At 41.4% G+C, this 23,578-nt stretch overlaps 1 protein-coding gene across 1 annotated transcript; it reads left to right on the forward strand.

Annotated features, from left to right (window-relative positions):
* The first annotated feature begins 2 nt into the window (after positions 1-2).
* On the forward strand, positions 3-20,167 carry crabp2.S (cellular retinoic acid binding protein 2 S homeolog). The gene is made up of 4 exons (XM_018233491.2): positions 3-278; positions 12,874-13,052; positions 17,499-17,615; positions 18,701-20,167. Exons 1-4 carry the CDS (start codon positions 209-211, stop codon positions 18,749-18,751), a joined length of 417 nt encoding a protein of 138 aa, XP_018088980.1. The 5' UTR covers positions 3-208; the 3' UTR covers positions 18,752-20,167.
* Positions 20,168-23,578: the final 3,411 nt, after the last annotated feature.

The following is a 23,578-nucleotide window of genomic DNA, read 5'->3' on the forward strand; positions in this document are numbered from 1 at the left end:
CGAGAGCAGCAGAGAGCTGCATTAGTCCAACCTGAGAGGCAAGACACACACACACGGTGCTTAGGGAGGGAACTGATACACACACATTTATAGCTCACGCCTGGATAAGACTTGCACATTGCAGGAAACTAGTGCTGTGCTACAGAGGGAGCAATTTACCAGCCGGACCCCCTTGACTAGCCCCGTGGCCCCCTGACTCTGAGCCAAGATGCCCAACTTCTCTGGACACTGGAAAATGAAGCAGTCAGAGAACTTTGAGGAGATGCTGAAGGCTTTGGGTGAGTCTGGTATTCGCTGGGTGGGCATCTTTATGGGCAGGGTATAGGCTGGGTGCCATGGGATTATTTGTGCAGTAACTTTAGTTCCATCTTGGCTTCATTTGTCGTGACTTCAGCACAGGACATGATGGTCGATAAGAACCAGCTGGTTCATTGAGTCTCTTTTTTTCTGATATTGCATTATATCTGCACTTTTTACTGTATTCATGTATCCAAAACCCACCACCTCTGCTTAAGGGCTTTTCTCTGTATCTACCACTCTCTTTCCAGCCAACTTGACTTTGTATCCTTAAGCTCCCGCACTTCTAAACGCAGAGCTCCGGGCACCAACCTCTTATAAAAGTGATTGTGTTCATAGTCCATGAGCAGGAGAGTGCTGACTATGTGCACCCCTAAAGTCACTGGGGCTCATTTATAAACTTCGCGCAGGGCAGATTGGTTCACACAGTGAATATATTTGCCCTACACATGGTTATATTTATAAAGCGGAAAACAGAATTGCGCGGTTTTTTTTTCACTCTGCGAAATTGCGAATATTATGTGCACACTCTGTGTTTGAATTACGCCACAACTTTGGTGGCAAAGAAATTATTCGCAAAACAGTTCGCCAATTTAGGTTAGTGTCAATGCTATTTTCGCACAGTGGGCGCACTCACGCAAATGCCCGTCTCATTTATGAAAATGTATTCTCGATGCGAATTCGCAAAAACTAGAAAGACGGGCACAGCATTGTATTATACAATATATTGGCGTTCAGGAAAAGACATGGGCAATACAACCACTTGCGAATAAATATGCGCTGCACGAACTTTATAAATGACCCCCACATACCCCTTGAAATACACAGACACAGGGATAATTATGTCTTTAATGACCTCTATCTTCTTCATCACTTACAACCAAGAACATGTACCTGCAAACATCTAAGTCTCACCCCTCTGGGCACCAGGGCACCAAAACTTATACACAAGGGTAACTACTTCCAATCTTATTATCATAATGAGACATATGGGAACCTCCCTCCTACCTGCTGAGTACGACCACCTACAACTTATCTGCTAATACTGAGACATAGGACCACCTACAGTATCTGCTGATAATGATCAACTAGGAGACCCTCCTCACACTTTACTAATATACACATATCAGAGCTTTCACAGTACATTTTATTAGGGCGGCACCATAAAAATAACTCTTGTTGGGCAGCATCTGGCTCTTGGCAATCCGATGCCCTGTACCCAATATACCAACGTGTGCCACTAATACACAGATTGGAACAGAATTATATCATATTCATTTTTCCATAGGCATGAAAGGGGTGATTGCCTTGTGTCTAGGGTTGCCACCTGGCCGATATTTTACTGACCTGGCCGGTAAAAATAATGGCTGATCCCAATGTTATTAATAGGGAATAAAGATAAATATATAGGAAGGTCAGTGATATGATCCCAATGTTATTAATAGGGAATAAAGATAAATATATAGGAAGGCCAGTGATCCCAATGTTATTAATAGGGAATAAAGATAAATATATAGGAAGGTCAGTGATCCCAATGTTATTAATAGGGAATAAAGATAAATATATAGGAAGGTCAGTGATCCCAATGTTATTAATAGGGAATAAAGATAAATATATAGGAAGGTCAGTGATCCCAATGTTATTAATAGGGAATAAAGATAAATATATAGGAAGGTCAGTGATCCCAATGTTATTAATAGGGAATAAAGATAAATATATAGGAAGGTCAGTGATCCCAATGTTATTAATAGGGAATAAAGATAAATATATAGGAAGGTCAGTGATCCCAATGTTATTAATAGGGAATAAAGATAAATATATAGGAAGGTCAGTGATCCCAATGTTATTAATAGGGAATAAAGATAAATATATAGGAAGGTCAGTGATCCCAATGTTATTAATAGGGAATAAAGATAAATATATAGGAAGGCCGGGATTTTTTAACAGAAAAGGTGGCAGCCCTACTTGTATCTCCCTCCCCTCTGGGAGCAATATGGTAATGCTGAGGGTGGCCCAAATTAGCAGACTAAGCGCACTACATAGATATGATAGTAATCTATCAGCACCCTCCCCAACTGGCACTCCCTGCTGGGCCTACAAATATAGGAAGCAGTGTCACATTGCACGAACACGTATTCCTTATTATAAGAGACAGTCCGACATAGGAACCAGGGTTTGAAATGTACAAATTGAACTACAATTCCCAGCATCCTCTGCTGCCAGCAAGGAAATAAAAAATGCCCATAACTTCTTACTTTTTGGTGTTGATTCCGGCTGACTGAGACTGCTGGGAGTTACGGTTCAGAAATGTTAGACTGCACATGGTTTGGGTGTTGGTTCTAAAATGTGCAGATTGGAGGTACTTGCCCCAATGGTTTTTTCTGTGTTACTGTTACTTTCTTTAAGATTCTATAGAACTCTATGTAACAACTTGTTACCAGTCATTCATGTGGGTCACTGATTGATAAAATCCATAACCTGGGGGAACCTAAATCCCCCCAAACTTCAACAACTATTCTGCACAGCACACGTAATATTGCAGATATTCTCTGTGGGGTACTTTGTGTGGAGGGGTACAGGTATGGGACCTGTTATTCAGAATGCTCTGGACCTGGGGTTTTACAGATAACCAGTCTTTCTGTAATTTGGATCTTCATAACTTAAGTCTTCTAGAGAATCATATAAACATTAAATAAAGCCAATAGGCTGGTTTTGCTTCCAATAAGGATTAATTATATCTTAGTTGGGATCAAGTACAAGCTACTGTTTTATTATTACACAGAAAAAGGAATATTTGGATAAAATTAAGTAACAGGTTTCCGGATAACGGGTCCCATATCTGTATTATAATAAATATTACAGGGCTAGTAATTCATATCGATCAATCAGATCTTCAGGACCAGTAAATGCTACTTGCTGATTGGTTACTGTTTTATTTCATCATAACCTTCGAAATGCTAAACCATTGTAAAAATGTTATAGGCTGGGACAGGGTGTATATAAAATGAGGCAGAAGGGGACTGTAGTACATATAGTGGGGTATATGTCTGTGTGAATAAGACCCCAAATTTGGCTGTATGAGTGATGATCAGAATTTGATACTATGGGGGTTATTTACTAAACTCCGGTTGGGCTTTTTGTGGAAAAACTCAAATTTTTCGGGTTTGTTTTTAAACCTCAAATTTTTCATTTTTTTTTTTTTAAACTCAAATTTTAAAAAAAATACTGATTTATTAAAGCCTGATGCAGCAAAAAGGCTGAATTTCAGACCTGCCTAGGTTGTATATAAGTCAATGGCAAAGGACCCTTTCCTATTTTGTGTGGTCTGTGGTCTGCGATGGAATTAGCCAAAATATCTGACCTTTTCGGGCAAAAATTCTGGCTTTTCAGGAAAAAGTCGGAATAAATCGAGTGATTAGGAAAATCAAAACTGTACAATTTGGGTTTTTGCTCAGTTTTATTGGTTTTTACCCGAGCCGATTAAGTCAAGCTTTTTTAATAGTAAATAAGAATAATTTTTTTATTTAAAAAATCAGAAAAAATTCGGATTTTGATAACTAACCCCCCAAATGTCTGTTGGATTAAAACTAGTGTCAACATCATAGGGTGAATACCAACTATTGGTGATTTTCTCCAGGCTGCCCCTCAATATCAAGAATGGGAACCATGTTATAGTGGCAAAACCAAAAGTGTGAGTTCCTCCAAAAAATAAAGCAGCAAGTAAAAGAATAAGACATATTAGGACATGGCCTGAAGCGTTTTTTGTCTGTTGGGGAACTTACTCATAGGCCAAGTTATAGTGGCAACCCAAGACCCATTCTTGAGCCAATGGTCTGATGAATGGCTATAGCAAAACTGAATTTTTAGGGTACACAAGTTTATTGTGTCGGTGCGTCTCCAAAATGTGGATATTCATTGTCATGTTGGTCTCTGCTAAAACATTCTTAATAGCATTTTGTAACCATATGTTGCTTCAGGTGCTGTATCCTAGGGTTGATGTCCAGTGTGTCTTTAATTGACCCTCAGAGATGGTGACATCTCATTTAATACACAACTTTCAGTGTTGTGCTCTGTTGTCATATTCCATTTCCTATTCTATGAGTTGGCCTTGCACTCCCAGCTCAATCAAACTAAATCCAGGAAAGACCATCCCAAACACATATGAAAAGTAATTTAGTAGGAGGTCCGCTTTCTAGGTCATCATTACCAGTGTTGATAAGCTATAATGCTAGGAAACCCAACACAAATGTTTATGTTTCTACTCAGATCTTTCCCAAGAAAAGCAAAGAGACAATAGGAAACTGCAGTCACAGGTTATTTGCATGAGCAGCTCAAACCTACAGATTGCATTTAAATAGGAAAATGGATTGAAACTATTATCTTTCTGCCCAACCAACTTTGTACGTTTGCTTTGATTGCCCAGGAATAGCAATTCCATGTATAATAAGCCAGGACACCCATCAGGATAAATACAGTGTCGTTTCCATGTATAATACTCCAGAACACACAGCAGGATAAATACAGGGCCAATTCCATGTATAATACCCCAGAACACACAGCAGATAAATACAGTGCCAATTCCATGTATAATACCCCAGAACACATGGCAGGATAAATATAGTGCCAATTCCATGTATAATACCCCAGAACACACAGCAGATAAATACAGTGCCAATTCCATGTATAATACCCCAGAACACACAGCAGATAAATACAGTGCCAATTCCATGTATAATACTCCAGAACACACAGCAGGATAAATACAGGGCCAATTCCATGTATAATACCCCAGAACACATGGCAGGATAAATATAGTGCCAATTCCATGTATAATACCCCAGAACACACAGCAGATAAATACAGTACCAGTTCCATGTATAATACCCCAGAACACACAGCAGATAAATACAGGGCCAATTCCATGTATAATACCCCAGAACACATGGCAGGATAAATATAGTGCCAATTCCATGTATAATACCCCAGAACACACAGCAGATAAATACAGTGCCAATTCCATGTATAATACCCCAGAACACACAGCAGGATAAATACAGTGCCAATTCCATGTATAATACCCCAGAACACACAGCAGATAAATACAGTGCCAGTTCCATGTATAATACCCCAGAACACACAGCAGGATAAATACAGTGTCAATTCCATGTATAATACCCAGAACACACAGCAGATAAATACAGTGCCAATTCCATGTATAATACCCCAGAACACACAGCAGATAAATACAGTGTCAATTCCATGTATAATACCCCAGAACACACAGCAGGATAAATACAGGGCCAATTCCATGTATAATACCCCAGAACACACAGCAGATAAATACAGTGCCAATTCCATGTATAATACCCCAGAACACACAGCAGGATAAATACAGGGCCAATTCCATGTATAATACCCCAGAACACACAGCAGGATAAATATAGTGCCAATTCCATGTATAATACCCCAGAACACACAGCAGATAAATACAGTGCCAATTCCATGTATAATACCCCAGAACACACAGCAGATAAATACAGTGCCAATTCCATGTATAATACCCAGAACACACAGCAGATAAATACAGTGCCAATTCCATGTATAATACCCCAGAACACACAGCAGATAAATACAGGACCAATTCCATGTATATACCCCAGAACACACAGCAGATAAATACAGTACCAGTTCCATGTATAATACCCCGAACACACAGCAGATAAATACAGGGCCAATTCCATGTATAATACCCCAGAACACATGGCAGGATAAATATAGTGCCAATTCCATGTATAATACCCCAGAACACACAGCAGATAAATACAGTGCCAATTCCATGTATAATACCCCAGAACACACAGCAGGATAAATACAGTGCCAATTCCATGTATAATACCCCAGAACACACAGCAGATAAATACAGTGCCAGTTCCATGTATAATACCCCAGAACACACAGCAGGATAAATACAGGGCCAATTCCATGTATAATACCCCAGAACACACAGCAGATAAATACAGTGCCAATTCCATGTATAATACCCCAGAACACACAGCAGATAAATACAGTGCCAATTCCATGTATAATACCCCAGAACACACAGCAGATAAATACAGTGTCAATTCCATGTATAATACCCCAGAACACACAGCAGGATAAATACAGGGCCAATTCCATGTATAATACCCCAGAACACATGGCAGGATAAATATAGTGCCAATTCCATGTATAATACCCCAGAACACACAGCAGATAAATACAGTACCAGTTCCATGTATAATACCCCAGAACACACAGCAGATAAATACAGGGCCAATTCCATGTATAATACCCCAGAACACATGGCAGGATAAATATAGTGCCAATTCCATGTATAATACCCCAGAACACACAGCAGATAAATACAGTGCCAATTCCATGTATAATACCCCAGAACACACAGCAGGATAAATACAGTGCCAATTCCATGTATAATACCCCAGAACACACAGCAGATAAATACAGTGCCAGTTCCATGTATAATACCCCAGAACACACAGCAGGATAAATACAGTGTCAATTCCATGTATAATACCCAGAACACACAGCAGATAAATACAGTGCCAATTCCATGTATAATACCCCAGAACACACAGCAGATAAATACAGTGTCAATTCCATGTATAATACCCCAGAACACACAGCAGGATAAATACAGGGCCAATTCCATGTATAATACCCCAGAACACACAGCAGATAAATACAGTGCCAATTCCATGTATAATACCCCAGAACACACAGCAGGATAAATACAGGGCCAATTCCATGTATAATACCCCAGAACACACAGCAGGATAAATATAGTGCCAATTCCATGTATAATACCCCAGAACACACAGCAGATAAATACAGTGCCAATTCCATGTATAATACCCAGAACACACAGCAGATAAATACAGTGCCAATTCCATGTATAATACCCCAGAACACACAGCAGATAAATACAGGACCAATTCCATGTATAATACCCCAGAACACACAGCAGATAAATACAGTACCAGTTCCATGTATAATACCCCAGAACACACAGCAGATAAATACAGGGCCAATTCCATGTATAATACCCCAGAACACATGGCAGGATAAATATAGTGCCAATTCCATGTATAATACCCCAGAACACACAGCAGATAAATACAGTGCCAATTCCATGTATAATACCCCAGAACACACAGCAGGATAAATACAGTGCCAATTCCATGTATAATACCCCAGAACACACAGCAGATAAATACAGTGCCAGTTCCATGTATAATACCCCAGAACACACAGCAGGATAAATACAGGGCCAATTCCATGTATAATACCCCAGAACACACAGCAGATAAATACAGTGCCAATTCCATGTATAATACCCCAGAACACACAGCAGATAAATACAGTGCCAATTCCATGTATAATACCCCAGAACACACAGCAGATAAATACAGTGTCAATTCCATGTATAATACCCCAGAACACACAGCAGGATAAATACAGGGCCAATTCCATGTATAATACCCCAGAACACACAGCAGATAAATACAGTGCCAATTCCATGTATAATACCCCAGAACACACAGCAGATAAATACAGGGCCAATTCCATGTATAATACCCCAGAACACACAGCAGATAAATACAGGGCCAATTCCATGTATAATACCCCAGAACACACAGCAGATAAATACAGGGCCAATTCCATGTATAATACCCCAGAACACACAGCAGATAAATACAGTGCCAATTCCATGTATAATACCCCAGAACACACAGCAGATAAATACAGGACCAATTCCATGTATAATACCCCAGAACACACAGCACATAAATACAGTGTCAATTCCATGTATAATACCCAGAACCCACAGCAGATAAATACAGTGCCAATTCCATGTATAATACCCCAGAACACACAGCAGATAAATACAGTGCCAATTCCATGTATAATACCCCAGAACACACAGCAGGATAAATACAGGACCAATTCCATATATAATACCCCAGAACACACAGCAGGATAAATACAGTGCCAATTCCATGTATAATATCTCTGCCCGGTATTTGTAGGAGATTCATTGGTGTTAAATCAGGGAGGCTTAGCCCCCAGCCCCCAGCCAATGCAGTGTAACAAAAGTCATAGGATGGGAATGGGACAGAATTCCCAGACCACACGGCAGAAGGGGATAAGGAGAAGTAAGAGGAGTGGAGTTAAGGGGATGGAAAGTAACAATACAGGGAGAGTGGAAGAGATAAGTAGAAGGGAGAGCTTTAGTGAAATGGAAAGGGGACTGGAGCATGAAAAGTGCAACAGGAATGGAGTAAAGGAGGAAGATGAAGAGCAGTAGAGAGGGAGCCATTGCTCAGTTACAAGGCAGCCCCATAATCTGCACTGCACAGTTCCCTACATTGAGGGCAATGCATTGACTAGAAATGTGATCTTACCATTTAAAAGTAACACAAATGTCTCTTGTCTCCTAAATCCTGAGGATTATCATCTCCCTGTAGCCCCTGCCAAATGGGGCCCTGTACCCTGCAAAAGCAGCAGCGACAGGGTTACGGGGAGAAATCCATCAGCCTTCAGCAGAGACCCAACCCAACAGGTGCAGGTGCATCGAGTTTCCCTCCATTGGTTCAGAACAGATCGGAGAGGCCAATCGCCGGCAGAATTCTGGCTCCGGCCCAGGGTAGAGCTGCCAACTGGTTCCAGCAGACCCAGCCTGATATTATGGGATTTCTTCCACTTCCCATAACTGCATTCTGTAGCAGAAACATATACGATTATCCTGTCCCACCGTGACATGACGTTTCTAAATAAATTGGCTTTTGGAGCCCAGAATAGGTGGCAGGTGCACTTTTATAACAATTTAAGATAAGCCAAGAAACAATTGTAACAATTGAAGATAAGCAGGTCTCTTGGGGAAACTGTGACTTTCATCTTAAAGGGCAATACACCTTCATTAGCAAAACTGTAATAACACATTAAAACCACAGATGTGTGTTCAAAACTTTCATAACCTGCCAAATTTTGTAAATTAGGGGCGTGGCCACACACAAAAATGGGCGTGGTAAAATAAATCTGCCACCGCAAAATCTTTCAGTCCCTTTTTCTATTTCCAAAATGATGGGGGGTATGTGCACGCGGGCCTAGCAGACGGCAGGACAGGGAGAATGATAGAGGGGAGCGGTGGAAGAGCGATGGAGGGGAGAACGAAAGAGGGGAGTGAACACAAACTAGGGGTAGGCATAAGACAATTTAAGAGGTACCTGCCCAGAGACACCCTATTATTGTGCCCTAGGCAGGTGCCTCTTCTGCCGACCCCTAGTTCCGCCCCTGATATATACAGTATATAAACCGGTATGGGATCCATTATCCGGAAACCCATTATCCACAAAGCTCAGCATTATGCAAAGGCCGTCTCCCATAGACTTATTTTATCCAAATAATCCAGATTTTTTTAATCTGATTTTCTTTTTCTGTGTAATAATAAAACAGTAACTTGTACTTGATCCCAACTAAGATATAATTAATCCTTATTGGAGGCAAAACCAGCCTATTGGGGTTATTTCATGTTTACATGATTTTCTAGTAGACTTAAGGTATGAAGATCCAAATTACGGAAAGCGCCAGGTCACGAGCATTCTGGATAACAGATCCCAAACCTGTATATACTGTGTATAGCATGAACACCTCCAAGCTATAGGCTGTGCCCTTCATGTGTAAATGTCTCTACACTGGAGAACCTTACTCCTAAATAATGTCTATTATCCCTGGAAGAGGAGGCATTTATTCTGTTGCCTTTGGGGTTCATCTTCCTGCCATATAACTAACACCACTGTTTACCTGATCCCTGTCTATTGTTATGTCTTTAATAAACCTTTCTGATTCTCTTCACCCTTAGTGTAACCCCTTTATATTGGGCTGTTAGCCTGGATTTATAACAAAGTGCTGACGCCTGCCCCAATCTCTCTATTACAGCTGAGCTGGTCACACCAATTCACAGGCACAAACAACCCTTGAATGGTTTAGTGGCGGCTCTATTGTTCCACACTGGTGTAAATTGTTCCTGGCTTTATGGTCACATATTTTATTAGCCTGGGACTGAATTTATTAGGGGGAGAAGAGGATCAAAGCAGAGACTGCAGGATTGTACAGTTATATAGTTATAGAGCCTTGGTAACATCTCATCTTATATTTTACAACAGCAGGTACATCATAGGTACAATCTCCAATTATAAGGGATAATGTACCCCCTACTGTAAATGATAAGGATATTAGAAGTCACTGAGGGGTTGTTCTGTGACCATATAAAGACACAAGGCTGCAGGCTGAGTTATACAGGGAACTCTGAGTATCACTCATGTATTATAAGGGATAATGTACCCCCTACTGTAAATAATAAGGATATTAGAAGTCACTGAGGGGTTGTTCTGTGACCATATAAAGGCACAAGGCTGCAGGCTGAGTTATACAGGGAACTCTGAGTATCACTCATGTATTATAAGGGATAATGTACCCCCTACTGTAAATGATAAGGATATTAGAAGTCACTGAGGGGCTGTTCTGTGACCATATAAAGGCACAAGGCTGCAGGCTGAGTTATACAGGGAACTCTGAGTATCACTCATGTATTATAAGGGATAATGTACCCCCTACTGTAAATGATAAGGATATTAGAAGTCACTGAGGGGTTGTTCTGTGACCATATAAAGGCACAAGGCTGCAGGCTGAGTTATACAGGGAACTCTGAGTATCACTCATGTATTATAAGGGATAATGTACCCCCTACTGTAAATGATAAGGATATTAGAAGTCACTGAGGGGTTGTTCTGTGACCATATAAAGGCACAAGGCTGCAGGCTGAGTTATACAGGGAACTCTGAGTATCATTCATGTATTATAAGGGATAATGTACCCCCTACTGTAAATGATAAGGATATTAGAAGTCACTGAGGGGTTGTTCTGTGACCATATAAAGGCACAAGGCTGGAGGGGAAACCTGAGTATCAGAGGGAAAGGATCAGATTGTTTGAAGCTGTGGAGAGTAATGGGTTAACAGCGCTTGCCAGCTGTCAGTTCCTTGCCAGATATAAAACAAGGCCTTTATTCATTACAGACAAGATAAGTTTTATATAAGGAATATGACAGTTTTCTCCCCCCTCGTATCAGGCTGTATCATGTCTGTCTGCAATGCAGACGTGACCTCTCTTGTTGCCTCCTGGTAATCACATGTCTGTCTATTCTGCTTTCGGGCAAACACCTCACAAGGCAAATGTCTGCGCTTTATTAGCTTATGAGATCACTCGATGTGCAATGAGTTCAGTCTTCTCTGGGAAGGGACACACATGTTTTCTTATTTATAGAGTATAGTTATAGTATATCTAGGGGTCAGGATTCTAAAAGTGCCAGGATATGATGGCTGCAATGTGTGGCATGTTGTGGGTCACCCCTAACCCAATGCCAATAATTGTCTAATTGTTACATCAGTGATATTAAGCCTTATGTGCTTTCATATTGCAAATAACATAATATTTATATACAAGAAGATGTTATTCTTTCACCACTTTGACAATAAGGCAGTAACCTGGAAAGTCAAAAGCAGGTGTGGGTTGGTTGTGTTTGTCTCAGGCGATGGGTGTCCTCTGTTGTTCTGCTGACAGATCTGAGGAAAAATGGCCCCAGAACATCTGTCTTGTTTTTTCTACAAGCTGATTATTCCACCAACTTATGCAGATTTTACATCTATTTTGATTTGCTTAACAGTCTTTTGACTTTTCGGGATCAGGCCCCCTTTTTTGTCTAACATAAAGTCAGGTTGGATATTTGAAAATGTATTGTTTTCATTAGCTCATAACAAGATTACAGATATATAGAAACATTGGGGTAACAGTCACCCTGCTATAGTTCCAGGGGTACCCAGGGTACAAATAAGCACTCACCCCAAATCTCCCCCTAACTGGCCTTCAGGCTGGGCCCCCTTAGATCATAACAAGGTTACAGATATACAGTATATAAACATTGGGGTGTCACCCTGCTATAGTTCCAGGGGTACCCAGGGTACAAATAAACACTCACCCCAAATCTCCCCCTAACTGGCCTTCAGACTGGGCCCCCTTAGCTCATAACAAGGTTACAGATATATAGAAACATTGGGGTGTCACCCTGCTATAGTTCCAGGGGTACCCAGGGCACAAATAAACACTCACCCCAAATCTCCCCCTAACTGACCTTCAGACTGGGCCCCCTTAGCTCATAACAAGGTTACAGATATATAGAAACATTGGGGTAACAGTCACCCTGCTATAGTTCCAGGGGTACCCAGGGTACAAATAAGCACTCACCCCAAATCTCCCCCTAACTGGCCTTCAGACTGGGCCCCCTTAGCCCATAACAAGGTTACAGATATATAGAAACATTGGGGTAACAGTCACCCTGCTATAGTTCCAGGGGTATCCGGGTCAACTACATTTGTAGCACAGGAACTAATTAACTACAAAGGCACCTGCTCATTATCTGTATTGTCTCCATTTCAGTCCTAACTTCTCCAATGTCTCCTAGGAGTGAATGTGATGCTGAGGAAGATCGCCGTGGCTGCGGCGTCTAAACCAGCCGTAGAGATAAAGCAGGAAGGAGAGATGTTCTACATAAAAACCTCAACAACAGTTCGGACCACTGAGATCAACTTCAAAATTGGGGAGGAGTTTGATGAACAGACTGTGGATGGGCGCCCTTGCAAGGTAGAGGAACTGACTGGCTAATCAAATATATTCAATGGATCCTTGAAGTTTTGTACTAGGTCTTATAGGGCCCACCAGAGATGCTGAAATCCTATCCCCACCCTCACAGCTATGTATTAGATTATGCCAATTGGTATATGATTTTATTTAGGCCTTTGGTAAAAATAAGGATGGTAATTGTCCAAGGCTGGGGCCCACTGGGAGCTCTTCTGATGCTCTAGTAGGCCAACCGTAGATCTTTGTCTTCCAAACAGTATGAGATTGTAGGCCAATTTAGTAGAGTAGTGAGCAAACCAGGCACCAAGGGAGTAATATTTCTATATACACACCTCAATCAAACGAGTAAAAAAATAGATGAGCAAAGTCCTTGGGTCAGGCCACTCACATTTAAACAACAATATAACCACCACCACTGCCATTTTCTTCCCAAACCCACCCTTCAGAGGACAACCAATCATCAAACTCCCTCCTCTGTCCTTTATGGCTTTCTCCCCTACCCCCAAAAAAAGGCCAAGTCTATAACAGTTCGCTCATGCCTTTGAAAACCATAGCCAACACTAGCCCCTTTCCCCACCCAAAAAAGTAAAGTAAAGTGAAGGAAACTAAAGTTGTAGGTTTCAGAGGTGCTGATGAGGAAACTCCTTCGATACATGAACCCAGGGCCACCAAGAGAAATTGCAGGGCCCCATATGACAAAGTTTCCTGGGCCCCCTGGGCTGCGCCCACCGCAAGCCCCACCCTCCCCACCCCACAGGTCCACCCCCCACCACACAGTAAAAAAAACATTGGTGGCTAGGGCCCTTCATAAGTTAAATACCATTGGTAGTCAGACCCCCTCCCACAAGTTAAAAAAAGTCGCAAGGGCACCCCTTACATTAAAGAAAACAAAAAACATTTGGTGACCAGAAGTTGAAAAAAAACATTGGTGGCCAGGGTCCCCTATAAAAGTTACATAAAAACATTGGTGGTTAGGGGTTTAAAAAAAAATACCATTGGTGTTCAGTGGTTCATTCTACTCTTGTTTGGCTACATTTGGCTCCTTCTCCTCTTTCGGATCCCTTCTGCTGCTTTCAGGTCCTTTTGGTGGCTTTCGGGTCCTTCCGGCGGCTTCGGATCTTTTCGGTGGCTTCGGGTCTTTTCGACAGCTTTCGGGTCCATATGGTGGCGGCTTTCGGTGACTTTCAATTCTTCGTGACTTAAAGGGGGCCTGGCAAATCCAGGAAGTGTAGCTCCACTGGGCCCCGTTTTACGCTTCAAAAACCATTGGACCCGTTACAGCTGTACCCGCTGTGCCCCCCTGATGGCGGCCTTGATTCAGTGTAACTTTAACTAAGGAAAAAAATGAACCAAACTGCCTGAGATGAGCCCTGTGTGCTATGACTCTTACAGATAGTGAGATATTTACATCCCTATAGACAATAGGAGCATTTACACCCACACTCTCCCATCCTGGTAAGTCAACATGCTTTGTGTTTGACTAATGAATGTAAATAGCTGTGTTTGATTGACACAGAGGAGATAGGAAGGTGCAAGATTCCAATTGTCCTCCAAGCTCCACTGTTCAGAAGCCTTCAGGCCAAAGTGACATCTTACCCTCATAAAATTACTTTTGCATGGGCACCAAAAAGCTCTAGAATACCTATCAACTGCAGACCATGGGAATCACCATTAGTTCTTACTTGACCTTAGGAGTTTATCACTCTACAGTGAAAGGACATAAGGTTCTGGCCAGACAGCCAGTGAACTATGGAGTCTTCTGCATGACTAAAACTGAAAGCTGACTCGTTAATCTCTTATTAAAGCCAAGACAAGCACATCATGAGGGAGCTTAGAGAAAGTAAAAAAAGAAGGGTTATTGATCCTTAAACAATTCAAATAGCTGTACAATTTTGGAGAAAAAAGTCCAGTTCCCCCGTGAGCCATATGCTCTGCGGCAGTTTGCTCTTGGGTAAAATGAGGTTATGAGGACACTTCACCACAATGAAATTCAGCACCGACACACGGCTGTGCCCATCCATAAACTGTCAGTTCAGACGCCAAGCCTCCCTCATTAACGCTGGTTAAGCTGTTCATTACAGTGTGAGATGTAGGCTTAATCCTTAAAGTACCAGGGACCATTGCATAATGCTCAGTGCCTTCCTGGGGTCCCAGATCCATCAACAGCCTTTGGCAGTCAATATATTATAAAACAAAGCCTCCTGTCTGGTGCACTCATACTCACTGGCCAAAAACATCTCATTGGCCTATTTGAAAGGGGAATCATCACTATTTAATAAGCATGAAATATTTCCTGCACATGGCACAGAGCCACCTGGCACAAAAGCCTCTGATTAGCTTCTCCAAGCATGACCAAGAGCAAAACAGGCAATTTGCTGCATTTGCACAAGTCTTACCGGGCTTATCAGAGTTCCTGTAATGCTGGAAACATGAGGTCACTTCTGATATACTCATGTGAATCCTGGGGTGTGGTCAAGGCAGATTAGGGGCGTTACTGTTCACTATTTCAGTATGGTTCCCCAATATTTTTTGGCAGAGTCCACCAGCACAGGGTTGTCCAGGTGACCAGTAAGCTAGTAATTCTAACCCCCCTAGGGCAGGGATGCCCAACCTTTTGAACCTATGAGCAACATCGAGAAGTTAAAGGAGTTGGGGAGCAACACTAGCATGAAAAATGTTCTTGGGGTGTCAAATAAGTGCTGTGATTGGCCATTTGGTAGCCCCTATGTGGATTGTCAACCTACACTGAGGCTCTGTTTAGCAGTACACCTCGTTTTTATACAACCAAAACTTGCCTCCAAGCCTGGAATTCGAAAAATGAGCACCTGCTTTGAGGCCACAGGGAGCAACATCCAAGGGGTTGGGGAGCAACATGTTACTTGCAAGCTACTGTTGGGGATCTCTGCCCCAAGGGAAGGGCCTGCTAACTTAGTATGGAGCCCTATAATTACTGAGGTTGACACTGTCTGGTTTGTAACCATGAATATAGGGGAGCAAGAGTTAACCCCATATTTTTAGGTGTAGTGGAGGTATGACTATGGGTAGCACGGCTGAAGGTGACCATATCACTGCTGAGGCCCTGAATAAGAAAATCTACTATGCTATGGTTTGTCTTGGGAAGTGGGTTGCTTAGAAAAATGTGGGATTCTGAGGGTGGTCCTACCATTCTTGTTTTAAAGTTTTTCTAAACAAAAACTTTGGAAATTCCAAGTGGTTTAACGATTCCTGGTGGTCAGCTGAAGCCTTTAGAAAACTTTTAAAATTCTCTTGTACTTTATCAGTGAAGATCCATCAGTGAACATTTAGACTGCTTGAACCTTTAGACTGCATCACGTCTTTTTGTTGATTGTATCTCCCTCTCCCTCCCCCACTTCATTCACTTTCAACCATTACATGTAGGAATCAAATGAAAGTCAGAGACATCGGGAAGAAAGGAACAAATGGACTGTGTAAAGTTTCTTAGGAATGTATTTCCACGAGGACATGGTTGTCTCCTATCCATGATGGATGGTGGTGGAGGTATAGGGCATCCTTATCTGAAGAGTCTGTTTGTTATGTAGTTAGAGTGAAAGCCTTCTTAGTACAGAAGGTATGTACAAGCCTCATGAAACACACATTGCCTTAAGGCCAAAAATTTTATATTTCCCCCCTTACTTAAGAAATTATGGGTGGAAATATGCAAATTATTCTAGTCTCTGTGGGCAGCCAAGTGACTAAAACCACTGGTTTATTAGCTCAGATACAGCTTTCAATTATAAAACAATAAAGCCACTTGGACACATCCTATCGCAATCCTGTTAGGCTTCATCAGTGTATCAAGGTATTCAACTAGAACAGTGATCCCCAACCAGTAGCTCGTGAGCAACATGTTGCTCTCCAACCCCTTGGATGTTGCTCCCAGTGGCCTCAATGTTGGTGGCCTCAATGTTGGAGGCAAGTTTTAGTTGTATAAAAACCAGATGTACTGCCAAACAGAGCCTCAATATAGGTTGACAATCCACATAGGGGCTACCAAATGGCCAATCACAGCCCTTATTTGGCACCCCAAGAACATTTTTCATGCTGGTGTTGCTCCCCAACTCCTTTTACTTCTGAATGTTGCTCACAGGTTCAAAAGGTTGGGGATCCCTGAACTAGAAGAAGAACCAAAGAGAAGAACTACAGAGGTTTCCTGAAGAATTTATCTTCAGGAAAAATTGGTTCCATCTCTTCGATCTGCAAGTTTAGATTTATGACTCTTGAGTTTTTTGGCTGTACCTGTGTTATTAAACTAGTGGCTTTGGATGCCTAGTTCACTATAACTTTATTACCTGCCCATAATTCCTTTACTGAGGTTTAAAGAAACTTTTACTGCATTTAATGTACAGTAGAGGGTCCGCCTCAATCTGACCTCTCTGGTTCTGTTATATAGTAGGTGTCTCCTAACAGAACTTTGAATTGTCTTTCTAGAGTCTGGCCAAATGGGTGAGTGAAAACAAAATGGCTTGTGAACAAAGACTTCTCAAAGGAGATGGACCCAAGACAGCCTGGACCAGAGAACTGACCAACGATGGAGAGCTTATCCTGGTAAGTCATTTATATAACATCTACCAAACTGCACTTTTATTATTATGTTATAGTTGTGGCATCACTTATGTCTTATAAATAAATAAACTTTAAGGATGTAATCCTGAAACGATATAAATAGCATGACAAATCTCAGCTTGTGTCTTTATATGGTCACAGAACCCCTCAGTGACTTTATCCTTAGTATTTACAGTAGGGGGTACATTATCCCTTATGATACATGAGTGATACTCAGAGTTCCCTGTATAACTCAGCCTGCAGCCTTGTGCCTTTATATGGTCACAGAACAAGCCCTCAGTGACTTCTAATATCCTTATCATTTACAGTAGGGGGTACATTATCCCTTATAATACATGAGTGATACTCAGAGTTCCCTGTATAACTCAGCCTGCAGCCTTGTGCCTTTATATGGTCACAGAACAACCCCTCAGTGACTTCTAATATCCTTATCATTTACAGTAGGGGGTACATTATCCCTTATGATACATGAGTGATACTCAGAGTTCCCTGTATAACTCAGCCTGCAGCCTTGTGCCTTTATATGGTCACAGAACAAGCCCTCAGTGACTTCTAATATCCTTATCATTTACAGTAGGGGGTACATTATCCCTTATAATTCATGAGTGATACTCAGAGTTCCCTGTATAACTCAGCCTGCAGCCTTGTGCCTTTATATGGTCACAGAACAACCCCTCAGTGACTTCTAATATCCTTATCATTTACAGTAGGGGGTACATTATCCCTTATAATACATGAGTGATACTCAGAGTTCCCTGTATAACTCAGCCTGCAGCCTTGTGCCTTTATATGTCACAGAACAACCCCTCAGTGACTTCTAATATCCTTATCATTTACAGTAGGGGGTACATTATCCCTTATAATACATGAGTGATACTCAGAGTTCCCAGTGTAACTCAGCCTGCAGCCTTGTGCCTTCATATGGCCAAGAAACATCTTGGTTATTCTAATGTCCTTATGAATTACAGTAAGTTATTGTGGCTATATCATTATCATTGACTCTGGGCGGCCAGGTTCTGTATCTACAGAAATGACCAGTTGCTTATCAAGTGTCTCATCTTTTTCAGACCATGACTGCTGATGATGTTGTCTGCACACGGATTTACATCAGGGACTAATTTACAGAACTCTATGGGATAAGAGGCACCATCCTCACCTTCCCCAGCCTAACTTAGTCTTCAAACCTTTAATAACCAACCCCTGTGAAGCAGAGAGTACCCACTTTACTGCACACCATGAAACCAGCAACACTCCAAGTCCACATTCATTCTTTCTCCCACAGATTCCTCTATATAGTCTGGCAGAATGTTTGCACATATTATGCGACAAGAATTCATCTCTTCCTAATCGTACATCAAAGACTTTAGATGCATCTCATTGCTGTTTTTTTGTATTTTTGGAAGGGTTTTTATACCAAGCTATTGACCATAGTATCACATAGCAATACCGTTATCCCAGGTGTATCTCGATTTTGAACTCAATTCACAATGAATTTGAAAAATGAATGTTTTAAGTCTTTGGGTTGTCCAATGATGCCTGGTCCTTCATAGTCTATAGTTCTTTTTCTTGTCTTGTTTTTCCATTAGACCTTAAAAAAGTAGCAAGTGTTAAGGCAGAACTGGTTTCTGAGCTGGTGAACAAATTTCCAGTAACTGAGTGTTCCATTTAGGTTTTAATGGGCACAAACCATCATAAGAACCCAACTGCAGGCATCTGTTTCAAAGAAAGAGCTTTTTTTTTTAAAAACAATAGTTTTCTTTTGCACTAGATTTAAATAAGAAAGACTGGACTGTACTCTCTTAGATATAAACACCCAGAGAAGACGTTAGATGCTGGGAGTCATATCTCCAAAAACAAAAAACATTCTCCAAAAACATTCCTTTAAATGTCCTTCAAAAAGTTTTTCTGCCTTGGATTCCTATCACGATTATCTCTTGGGTCAATCCAGAATGTCAGTAAATCCAAGCCAACCACAGACAGGTTATTATAAATGAACAGATATGATTGTATATAAATCCTAAGTACTGGAGAGTGAGAAAGTCTTGATAGATCAGAAATATGGAAGGTTTGTGTAGGAGACAATGGAAGCATCATGGATCCCTCCACTTCCTGCTTTACTATGAACTATACAACATGACTTTCATTATGGGACATAAAGAGAACGGGACCATAGCCACCCTCATCCCAAGGTTGTGCAATTTTAGCAAGCGCTATGCATAGATTTGCAACATTCTCATTGCTATATTGTCACTTTAGGGCCAGCTCTGTATTTTATATGATTCTGAGACAGAGAAGTATTAAGGGTACATGCATACTTACTTTCAGATCGTTCTAAGGAGTTCAGCCCAAAGCCTGCTAACAGCCATTGACTCAAAGTCACTTGGTGGAGTGCAATCACTGTGGGACCCTGGCTACTCCTGGTTTAGCCTGGTTTATACCTGCTATGCTATCCCACAGTCACACTCCCTTCCCAGAGACTATTATCCACTGTTACTATAGACACCATCTCTCCCTACTATACCTGCTATCCCACAGTCACACTCCCTTCCCAGAGACTATTATCCCACTGTTACTATAGACACCATCTCTTCCTACTATACCTGCTATCCCACAGTCACACTCCCTTCCCAGAGACTATTATCCACTGTTACTATAGACACCATCTCTCCCTACTATACCTGCTATCCCACAGTCACACTCCCTTCCCAGAGACTATTATCCCACTGTTACTATAGACACCATCTCTTCCTACTATACCTGCTATCCCACAGTCACACTCCCTTCCCAGAGACTATTATCCACTGTTACTATAGACACCATCTCTTCTTACTATACCTGCTATCCCACAGTCACACTCCCTTCCCAGAGACTATTATCCCACTGTTACTATAGACACCATCTCTTCTTACTATACCTGCTATCCCACAGTCACACTCCCTTCCCAGAGACTATTATCCACTGTTACTATAGACACCATCTCTCCCTACTATACCTGCTATCCCACAGTCACACTCCCTTCCCAGAGACTATTATCCACTGTTACTATAGACACCATCTCTCCCTACTATACCTGCTATCCCACAGTCACACTCCCTTCCCAGAGACTATTATCCACTGTTACTATAGGCACCATCTCTCCCTACTATACCTGCTATCCCACAGTCACACTCCCTTCCCAGAGACTATTATCCACTGTTACTATAGACACCATCTCTCTCTACTATACCTGCTATCCCACAGTCACACTCCCTTCCCAGAGACTATTATCCACTGTTACTATAGGCACCATCTCTCCCTACTATACCTGCTATCCCACAGTCACACTCCCTTCCCAGAGACTATTATCCACTGTTACTATAGACACCATCTCTCCCTACTATACCTGCTATCCCTCAGTCACACTCCCTTCCCAGAGACTATTATCCACTGTTACTATAGGCACCATCTCTCCCTACTATACCTGCTATCCCACAGTCACACTCCCTTCCCAGAGACTATTATCCACTGTTACTATAGGCACCATCTCTCCCTACTATACCTGCTATCCCACAGTCACACTCCCTTCCCAGAGACTATTATCCACTGTTACTATAGACACCATCTCTCTCTACTATACCTGCTATCCCACAGTCACACTCCCTTCCCAGAGACTATTATCCACTGTTACTATAGGCACCATCCCTACTATAGTTGCTATCTCACAGACATAGAAACATATTTGATCCCTCCATTGATGGAACTGAATTTATGTGAATCCATGGGAGCAGTGGTTGCGTGTGCAATGTTTTATAGAAATGGACAATTATGCGCGTGTCCTTTTGATGCTGGAGTTCTCTCTGCCTGAGTATTTTAAGATGTTTTAACTCATTATGCTTTAGCTAGAGTATTGCTCAACAGAAGGTTCATAACTGATGAGGACGTAATGTTTGCTAGGAGACTGGAGCTTCTTCTTTTTGTTAGTGGCCTTCAACACGACATTTTATACAGTTTCAGTGTATGCCGTCACATTTGTAGAGATTGCTATTCTGTAGTCTAACGCTTCCCTTTGTGCATTAGAAATGTTGTGCTTGTCTTGTCTCTCTAGTTTATTCTATGTTCAGTATTTATTTGTCAATATGTTTTTTTTATAATTAAAGAAAAAATACTAAAAATTTTTTTGTCTTTGGTCATTGAAAGAGGACATATTTAAAGGGACTCTAGCTTTGGAATACTGTTGCCAAAAAACATGTGGAATATTGGGATACACAATGACGTTTTGGAAATGAAAGTTATCCTTGACCTTTGGTACTTTCTATATTTTAAAGGGGGAATCTATTTCTTGATGAGTGAATCCAGGTAATTAATGGCCACACCCACGCTGTTACTCCCTTCATAAGACCCCATCAGACCAGTCACCTTACTCCTTCCACCAATGGAGAGCCTATGGTTTCTTGCAGTCCTCAACAGGACTCTGTACTGCCCCAGCCAGAAATCCAACCCAAGTGACCAATAAGTGGTGAGCTTTTATGGTTCTTAGTGCTTTTGACTTACAACAGGGGGAAGTTGTAAATGATCCCTTTTGTCTTTAACTCTTATAGATATTGGTAGTTCTAGTTGTACCAACATCTTGCTCCTACTGAACCCCAGCTAAACTGAGGCACTCATTGGTTGATTCCACAAGATTTGATATATGGGAAACACTGAGCAATTAGTTTGCACAGTGACTGATGAGCTTGAGTTGCTCTTTGGAATGTTCTCTAAATATTATATAAACAATAAAGTCAATCCAATTATAATGCTATAATAAACAAAAGCATGGTGGAGATCTGAGGAAAACTTGGAAGGCAAGCAAGCCTGGGACACTGAATCCATTGCATATGTCGTTCTCTTGTATATTAGAGAGAAAAAAATTAATTATTGACGTTGAAAATAAAGGGATTCTGTAAAAAATGTGAGAACTTATTAGTCAAACAATAAATCTTTTCTCCCTTCCGTGGTGGCAGGGAAATCATCCGAGGGCAGAGACCAATTGCCTACAAGGCTTTGGTTGGATTTAATTGACTCAGGCAACAATGCACAATTAATTGTTAGCACAAAAGCGGACGAGGAATAGCCCGCAACCAGCGCCAAATCCTCCTTCATCAATTCAATAATAATAACAAAAAGGCAATTTGCGCTCAGGAAAAAAGCGTGCTCCAGATGGAGGATATTTCCTACTTCATCATCTCTATTCATAATGAACAGGGGCATCACAATGGCTGTTGTGGGGGAACAGGTCTACATAGGGCCCTGAACAATGCTTCATTTTATTATAGTGTATGAGAAACAAATCATTAGTCCCAAGGGATTGGGGAATACTGAACAGGTTCCATAGACTTCCATGGCAAGTCCAACAGACTTCCTAGTTGGCATTTAGAACTATTGCCCCTTGGTTTTTGCCGTAGATTTAATGCTCTTGCCCAGGTAGGCTGCTTAGGGTAAGGGTATAACGCAATGGCGTGTTACTGTTCTCTTTCCATTAAACTCTATGAGCTGCACTGAGCAGTCATTTAGATGACTTAAACCTTCTAATGACATGGAGCACGGAGTTGATGGTGTCAACTTTAAAAATCTGCCCTTGAGATTTAAAAATGGGCATTGCAAGACATGCCGGAAAGTCTAAAGTGGAAAGACATGTCCATGAGAATCTTGGGTATCCATGGGGTGAGTACATTGTCTCTAAATGTGTTGTCCTTTGCCATAATGTCTCACTAAGTAGTTCTGCAACACTTTAGTTCTGGGGTAATGTATTTGGCTTGATAGATCAGAAATCATGGGGCCCTGCACAACAAAATTTCTGGGGCCCCCAAAAAACAAGCATTAAAACATTAAGTTAAAAAAAAGAACTTTGGTGCCCAGGGCCCCCCCCTACAAGTTTTGGTGTTCAGGGCCCTCTATAAGCTAAAGAAAAAAAAAATTGGTGGGCA

This window comes from Xenopus laevis, chromosome 8S (assembly GCF_017654675.1).
Source record: "Xenopus laevis strain J_2021 chromosome 8S, Xenopus_laevis_v10.1, whole genome shotgun sequence".
NCBI classification, from domain to species: Eukaryota; Metazoa; Chordata; class Amphibia; order Anura; family Pipidae; genus Xenopus; species Xenopus laevis.

Bases quoted from the DNA above. Each gene is read 5' to 3' on its own strand.
- crabp2.S (XM_018233491.2), top strand. From the start codon at position 209: ATGCCCAACTTCTCTGGACACTGGAAAATGAAGCAGTCAGAGAACTTT. The intron at 279-12,873 runs GTGAGTCTGGTA...AATGTCTCCTAG, and splicing joins GGAGATGCTGAAGGCTTTGG to GAGTGAATGTGATGCTGAGG. The intron at 13,053-17,498 runs GTAGAGGAACTG...TTGTCTTTCTAG, and splicing joins TGGATGGGCGCCCTTGCAAG to AGTCTGGCCAAATGGGTGAG.